This window comes from Poecilia reticulata, chromosome 22, assembly GCF_904066995.2.
Source record: "Poecilia reticulata chromosome 22, P_reticulata-male-v2, whole genome shotgun sequence".
In the NCBI taxonomy this organism is placed as follows: Eukaryota; Metazoa; Chordata; class Actinopteri; order Cyprinodontiformes; family Poeciliidae; genus Poecilia; species Poecilia reticulata.
In genome coordinates, this window is record NC_088851.1 from 20,642,096 (window position 1) to 20,649,791 (window position 7,696).

General features: G+C 38.9%; 2 protein-coding genes across 2 annotated transcripts; one reads left to right on the forward strand and one right to left on the reverse strand.

The window, feature by feature from the left end:
- Positions 1-991: 991 nt before the first annotated feature.
- Positions 992-2,951, reverse strand: slirp (SRA stem-loop interacting RNA binding protein). The gene is made up of 4 exons (XM_008400147.2): positions 2,796-2,951; positions 1,725-1,783; positions 1,468-1,575; positions 992-1,359 (listed from the first exon to the last, which is right to left on the reverse strand). The coding sequence occupies exons 1-4, from the start codon at positions 2,860-2,862 to the stop codon at positions 1,291-1,293; spliced, it is 303 nt and encodes a 100-aa protein (XP_008398369.1). The 5' UTR covers positions 2,863-2,951; the 3' UTR covers positions 992-1,290.
- alkbh1 (alkB homolog 1, histone H2A dioxygenase) lies at positions 2,905-6,176 on the forward strand. The gene is made up of 6 exons (XM_008400148.3): positions 2,905-3,078; positions 3,292-3,400; positions 3,531-3,693; positions 4,597-4,687; positions 4,973-5,166; positions 5,250-6,176. The coding sequence occupies exons 1-6, from the start codon at positions 2,935-2,937 to the stop codon at positions 5,689-5,691; spliced, it is 1,143 nt and encodes a 380-aa protein (XP_008398370.1). The 5' UTR covers positions 2,905-2,934; the 3' UTR covers positions 5,692-6,176.
- Positions 6,177-7,696: the final 1,520 nt, after the last annotated feature.

Consider the following 7,696-nt stretch of genomic DNA (forward strand, 5'->3'; position numbering starts at 1 on the left):
TAAAATGTATGCGTTACTTGGAAATACAAAAGAATTTCGAATAATAAATAAAACATAAGATGTTCAATTTTGTTAATAAGTGTTAGAAATATTCCTTGAAATGTTCTTATCAAATATTTTTTTTTTAGATTAGGAGGGCAATTTATTACTTCCACACAAAAATTTAAAATAATAGGCGAGGAAACATGTGCTTACTTAATTCAAATTAGACAGGTGTTTGTTTTCATTTTTGTTCAGAAATGTAACAAATATTTATCGTAAAAGAAAAACTAAATGCTTGATTTTCTTTCAAAATAAAAAAAATTCTTTAAAACTGAAACTAATGGACAGATATTAATATTTGCACATTTCTCTGAAATTTAAAAAAAATAAATAAAACATGGCATTTTGACAGCGTGGATGTTTATTGTTGGGCTCACAAATATATTATCAAATGCAAAAAAGAAATGAAAATTAAGTTCAAAATTCACTTAAAATATTAAAATGTTTGTGAAAAGTGTTGGAGATATAGTGATTTAACGTTAAAAAAATTTAATGCTGCATTCACTTAATGCAACATCCAAATTTTCACTTACTTGAGAATTTTGCAATAAAGGTCGAGTTTAGTATTTTTATTTTATTTTTTAGATGTAATAACATTTCCCCAATATTAAGGTCAATTTATATAGTTTTCATGATATTTACATTTCTTACATGTACTTAGAAGGAAATAAAATTTTCCATATGCATAGCAATTTCTTTTCCCTGGATTTTTCAAAAAATATAAAAAATATATGATAAAAACATATGCACATGGGTTGCAGTGTCCAAGTGTACCTCATTGACCATTGAAGATTGACACCAGCACCTCTCACGCCCCCAGAAGGAATAAAATATTTTTTTTTTGTCAAATGATCGTGATTAAATGTAGATTTAATGTGAACTCTTCTGCTCCAGGAAAAAGTATGCATCCACTGCATGGAGAAACACCGACGATGAAAGAAAATCCAAGTAAAATAGCAATAAACATTTTTATTGATTATAAACAACTGACAGTATGTGATGGAGAGCAATCTTTCTCACAATAAATACAGAATTTATTAGTGAATAAACTGACAGTAACATTTAGGCTCAGTTCAAGTGAGTCTGAATAATGAAATCTTTCCTCTTTCCTGTCGTTGGATTTCATGCAGACACATTGACCGTGCTTCTGTCTGAATGGTTTATTCAGATGTAAAGCAGGAGGAATGAAGCATTCCAATAAAGAAAACAACATTTTTGGTCTCATCTGCTCAGCAGAACCACCAAGCTTCAGACAAAGTCTCCATCTTTGTTGAACTTCTGTCCTTCAAAGGGACGTCTGTTCCTCTGAACAAAAAGCTGGAACCAAAGAATAGCATTGGTTAAATAAAGTGGGCTGGACTTTTTCTTTTCCATACCGAGGCTGAAACCGTTCATATCGGCTGTAAATCCTGTCTAATAGTTTACCTTTGCTCCTTCCAGAATATGGGGGTCCTTCTGCAGCGCGTTGTTTAGTCCCTCCTCTGTGGAGAATAAAACCCAGCAGAACCCTTTATGGAAGCCGGTGTCTTTGTCCTGATCAAAGACAAAGATCACAGTCAAATAATACCACAAAAACAGGTCTCATTTTTACAAAAAACAGAATGTTTCTATCTTTGTCGTCTCAAAACGCACAAAGTTTAACATCCTGTTTTTAACTGTACTGCAAAGGAGTAAAAACTTACAAATGGAAGGGTGCACCTCTTCACTGCACCAAACTGTCCAAAATACTCCTTCATCTCCTCTGAAATATAAACGAATGGGTTGAGAATTCAGGACTCATCCTTTAATATCCTGAAGTTTACCAGAATTCAAGTTCATCTTAAACAGTAATACTGTCTGAAGTCTTTCAAGCCTGACTTGGGTAGGATCTTAAAATCAGCCCAAATCTAAATGGGTTTTTAAAATTCATGGACTGGTCAAATCTAAACTAATTTTTTCAAACTATTATTATTTTTTTATTATTTTAATTATTACGTAGTGTTCAGTTTGAAGACAGACGTTTCCTCTCGTGATTTTACAAAAGAAAAATAAATGTTAAAAGATAATGTGTTTAAAGGACGAGGGGCCACTTATTGGGATTTCTATTATATAGCCAATGCCATTAAAGTTGGCAGCTCTTATTTATAAAGCATGGGGCTGGAGTTGCGAGTAAACTACCTGCAGTCAGACCGAGTTATAGAGTTTGAGTGATGTGACACAATGTCTTGACCGCTAATCAAAGATAAACGGTGTGTAGAAATGTGAGACTTAACCAGAGAGTGGAGAGCTCTGGCGTGTTTAAATCAGACAACATTTCTCCTGACTTCCTCCTCCTCATTGGATTAATCGTCAATCTTCGTTTTAGGATCAATCTTCGAGCGATAGACTGACGTTTCCCTCTTTTCCTCTTGGTTGGCTGCTGTGTTAGGGTTGGATGTCAAGTTCTGCACTTGGCTTTCTTTCTAGATTGACAAGTGCTCACTTTGTTTTATATATGTGTATAATTTGTTTTCGGACGTGGAAATTGATACAAGTAGCCTGAAGTACTAGTATGAACATAGTAGCTAAAGAGGAACATAAATAAAAACATGTTATTGCAAAGTCCGGCACATTAAAGCCAGTCAACCACAGGCTGAGTTGGCCGATCTGTCCTCACGTGTTACATCACGGGCAATTAAAAGCAACCAGAAAGACTTTTTTTTTTCTTCTTCATTTACAATTTTCATAAAAATGCTATAAGTCGGCAAAAAATTGAGAACATGAAGAAGACTCACTGCCAGCTACAGTCCAGGGGATTTTAGTCACAAACACCTCCAGCACTTTCTTAGCCGAGGCTGCCATCTTGTCTCCTTCTCCTGCTACTATGACCCCTGACGTAGACAGGCACGTAATCCAACCTGCGTCAGTTACGTCATGGCCAAGATGGCAGCCTCCATGGTGGCAGAAAGCGGAGAGGATGTTTTCAGGAAAATGTTTAAGTTTTATAAAAGAAGGGATCCGCCTCCAGACTTAAGGGAAGTGACGGACTTCAGCAGCGGAGCAGCATCAGGAGGAAAGGTCTCTTGCAGGATCTATCTGCAAATATGTTTGCGTGCACTGACAAAACCTGAATTCTGATGGTATTACAGGTTAAAAAAAAAACTGTTCCAAAGTGATGCTGCTAAGTTGGAATACCTTAAAACAGAAAAATCGAGTTCGAAGGATTGAGTGCCGAGAGAACAGTGGCAGTAATTTTGATATTTCTTGATGTGTTTGTGTTAAAACGGGCAGATTGTTCCAGTAAAACTGGATCCAGCTGCTGTGAGTGATGAAGAGGCTGCTTGTGTCGGTTTGCAGCCCATCAGAGACTGGAGAGCTTTCGGACTGCAGGGATACCCAGGTACATGAAAACACTGTGGCTCTGAAGGAGGAGTTTCTTCTGGACTCCTGCCTTACAGTGGACCAGAAGCTCTGCATCAAGCCAATGCACAAGGTCAACTAACTTTAATAGTCCTCTGTGTCTGTTGTAGGCTTTATTTTCATCTCCAATCCTTTCCTGCGGGGCTCCCAGTATTTCTGGGTTAGGCAATGTTTGAAGACATACCCTCAGAAACCGAACGTGTGCAACCTGGACATGCACATGTCACCCTCTGACACGCAGGACATCTGGGCCAGGAGTGTGCAAGCTCTGAGGTGGGAAAAGCTCAGACAGTAGTGTCATTATTTCACTAAATATTGTTAAGTATTGGGTGCTAGAATTTTGCTGCTGATTGTGTGAGCTTGTTATGTTAGTTCTGATTTTTATTTGTGTTTTTTTGTAGACTTTTATTCATAAGTGATTTTGCTTGAGATGTTGCATGTTTGGACATTCATCCCTTACTTTCAGACAGATGATGTGTAACTGTGGTTACAAGGTATTGTTTGTACAACTGGGAGCAGCTGATTAGCGTTTCAAAATCTCAGATAACACCTGAGCATCGACTCCAAATCCCACAGGAGTTGAAATGGAGGTTTCATGGATGCAGAACAGGACCCAAGCAGGAGAGGGATCAGAATGGGCTCGGATCCCATTCCTGACTCCAACGTGTCTCTGTCAGTTTTCTGACAATGCGACCAGACAGATTTAAAGAGGCGCAGCAAAAGCAAATCAGGTGGATTAGCAGTGCTTGACAACAACTGATGGTGTCGTTCAGGACATGTTACAGTGAAATATCGCTTCTGCTGCCTGGAAATTGAGCTGTTACTGTTGTATGACAGCTATGGGTCTATCATTTTCAGTCAGAGGTCTCTAGATTTGCTGAAACACCTACTAGTACTAAAGATCATTCAACAACTCTTTGAAGATACTTAGATGAGTCACAACAATTATCCCCACTGGGATAAGTAAAATATTTTTGAATTGATTTTTCCCACCAGCAGATGGTGCTATAGTGAAAGAGAAGGCCCATGTTTGAAGAATCCCATTTTGGATGGATGGAAAGTCTGATAAAGTAATTTCCAGATTTTTTTAGAGTTCACTCTAAAAAGTTGCTCTAAAGTAACTCATCCCTAAGCAGGCAGCATGCACTGACCTGAGTATATAAATCCTCTCCACAGGACTCCCGCTTCTGTAAAGAGACAACCAAAAGCTCTACTAGAGAGGCTGCGCTGGGTAACCCTGGGATACCATTACAATTGGGACACTAAGGTGAGCTTGCAATCTAGCTGCACATGACAAAGACACATTTTTATCAGTAAAATTGTACATAAATAAAATACTGTCAGTGTTTGATCAACTTTTTTTTTCTGATTGCTTAAGCTTTAATAGTGTAATATTATCTATTTGCATTTCCATATTTAAGGTTGTCCAAATTGCCTCCACTTCCAGGTACTTCAGAAGATTCGGCAGGAAATCTCAGAAATCATACATTAAAATAAAATTCCCTTAAATTTCCAGGAGCTTAACGTATTCCCACTGTTTATGTGTTCCTAGACTTACTCTGCCAAAAGTTACACGCCATTCCCGGCTGATCTGCACATGCTCTCCGAACGGATAACAGCTGCCTGTGGCTTCCCGGGATTCAACTCGGAGGCAGCCATCCTGAACTACTACCGATCAGATTCCTCTCTGGGAATCCATGTGGACGAGTCAGAGCTGGATCACTCTCGTCCTTTGCTGTCGCTCAGGTGAGAGGAAGAAACCTAAACTGCTTCAAAGGTTCTGCAGGATTGTGGGAATGTCCTCAGTAATGTGGTTTTGTTCCCCGCAGTTTCGGACAGTCGTCCATCTTCCTGCTGGGCGGCCCCCACAGACGAGACCCCCCCACTGCTATGTTCATGCACAGCGGAGACGTGATGTTGATGTCAGGACCGAGCCGGCTGCTGTATCATGCCGTCCCGCGGATTCTTCCGGCTCCGCCGCAGCGTGCGGCGCTTTTAGAAGAGCTCAGCTGTGCCTCGGGCCTGCAGACGGGCAGCGTCCTGGAGCCGGTGTCTCAGGAGGATTGGGATGTGTGTTCCAGGTACATTCAAAGCTCCAGAGTGAACATGACTGTCAGACAGGTGTTGGGACCTGGACAGAGCTTCCCAGAGGAGCCAATGTCCGCACTCCAAACGGGCGACGAGGGCCGGATGGTCGGGTGTCATGACGATGAAAACGGTGGGAAAAGGAAGAGGACATGCAGTGACCCTGTGGGGACAGTAGAGACGTGAAACACCCACAGAGCTTTTTATATATAAGGAAACCACTTCTGAAATGTACATTTTCAGACAATAAAATTAAAAGGTGTTTTGGAGTTCTCAAAAGGGTTCAGAAATTTAATTCCCAAACTATGAAAACTGTCTGCATCCTGCACAAAGCAGCTTAAAGGGATACTTATTTTTTTTTTAATTTGTCTTAAAATATTTTAAAGTTACAGAACTTTAAAACTTTATCTGTAGCGATAAAGCCAAGTTTATTGCTACAGAATCAATCGATCAATGACTGAAACGCTTCTCTGGTGCTGTTCAGCTCACCTCCATGGTGGACAAGTTTACACTGCTAACTTGTGAAAGAGAAGTCTTGAAGGAAGAACTTTGAGAAATCAGTAGGTTTATTTGTGTAATCAAATGTTTAATGTAGACTGTAGTAAAACTGAGTGACTATGATTTGTGTGTGTGGGTGCTGCAATAAATGAGAAGCTTTGAGATGCTTTAAAGCACGGCGTTGGCGTATGTTCAGATTTAAAATTCTTCCCTTCCCTTTTGCAACTGCAGTAACTTATTATCCACTAGGTGGCAGCAAATCACAAAAAAACCAGTAGTGTGTCAGCGCTTTGATATGCAGTAAACCATGCAAAACCAAATATGAACTTATTTAATGTCTTGCTTATATAAATAAGTCTTCCATATGTCTAAACTGTGCTTGTTTTTCATCTGTATTTACTTCTTTCTTGATTAGAATCAACTGAACAATGAATGTATGTGGTTTCATCCAGTTTTACCAACAAAATGTGTAGAAAAAAGCATTCTCTAAGACAATCATCCTCAGACGATATTGCCATGTAGCTTTCCTTCTTGAATAACTGTATATTGGTTATATAAATATTTCTGACATGCTAAAGACTAAAAATGTTTACAAAAGTTTCTCTTTAATCAATACCAGAACATCTGCATCAGTCCTTTAAATCTTAGCTCCCGTGCAAGATATTTTTTTCCAAAGATTGTTCTGTTCATGTAATGAAAAGGGCTTTACTGTCAATGTCTGTTTTGCAGCCTGGACCTACACAAAGATGTGCTATGTAAACTTCAACAATTTAGGTTACATTTTTGTTGTTGTATTTCGGGCAAAACGAACATAAAACCCATGCAGGCATGCAAGGACATGTTCAGACCCCAAAGAGAGAGACCCCAGCAAAGGTTTAAGTGGGGGAATGTGCTAGTTGCAAACTACCACTTTGAAATAAAGCCTGCACTGCTAAAGTGTGAATCAGAGAGGATTAGCACCTTAGAATTACAAACAAAGGTCCATCTATTCACTGTATATGCAACATTTATACAATCGAATTATCAAGCAAACCAAGGTACCATGAGGAAGTCATGGTAAGGAAATTTATCCTTTCTTTATAGTTTCTCTACAGCTGTTCCCATGAACTCCAAGTCTTCCTTTAAATCTCTGCTCTTTGTTTTTATTAATATAAATCTCAGCTTCTTATACATATCAGCAAAGATAAGGATAAAGACCATCGTTAACAATGACTTTTGGTGACCCCATTTTTATTTTAATCAAACATGCATCTAAGACAATATCAGTGCTGTATCTATTCATCATCAGTGAAATCTGGTAACATTTGTCTCAAGTGCGCCCACAAACTTTTGGAACAGGCTATAATCACATCAAAGGTTAACAACTATAGATTTCCTGTTCTCCGATGACTCACTTCTGGAAACACCTCTTAAGATCTTAAGACTGAACTTTTAGCTGTAAATCTGAAAACTGTAACCAAATATTCAATAGGTGGCATAGAACTACCGACTGTCTCTTGATAAGGATCAGCCTCAGATCTCTATGGGTGACGTTTAGATTTGAGCTCCGTTGTGCTTGTTTGTATGTTAGTCTTGAGTCAGACTCATTAAAACAGGACCAGCAGTGTTTAGTTTGAACAAAGCAGGTGAAATAGGGTTAATCAGTGTCTTTAAGTTGCAGCTGTGAGCATGTAGTTTCCACCATCAGTATTAT

Bases quoted from the DNA above. Each gene is read 5' to 3' on its own strand.
- alkbh1 (XM_008400148.3), top strand. From the start codon at position 2,935: ATGGCCAAGATGGCAGCCTCCATGGTGGCAGAAAGCGGAGAGGATGTT. The intron at 3,079-3,291 runs GTCTCTTGCAGG...TAAAACGGGCAG, and splicing joins GAGCAGCATCAGGAGGAAAG to ATTGTTCCAGTAAAACTGGA. The intron at 3,401-3,530 runs GTACATGAAAAC...TGTCTGTTGTAG, and splicing joins CGGACTGCAGGGATACCCAG to GCTTTATTTTCATCTCCAAT.
- slirp (XM_008400147.2), bottom strand. From the start codon at position 2,862: ATGGCAGCCTCGGCTAAGAAAGTGCTGGAGGTGTTTGTGACTAAAATC. The intron at 1,576-1,724 runs GTAAGTTTTTAC...GTCTTTGATCAG, and splicing joins AGAGGTGCACCCTTCCATTT to GACAAAGACACCGGCTTCCA. The intron at 1,360-1,467 runs GTAAACTATTAG...CTTTGGTTCCAG, and splicing joins ATATTCTGGAAGGAGCAAAG to CTTTTTGTTCAGAGGAACAG.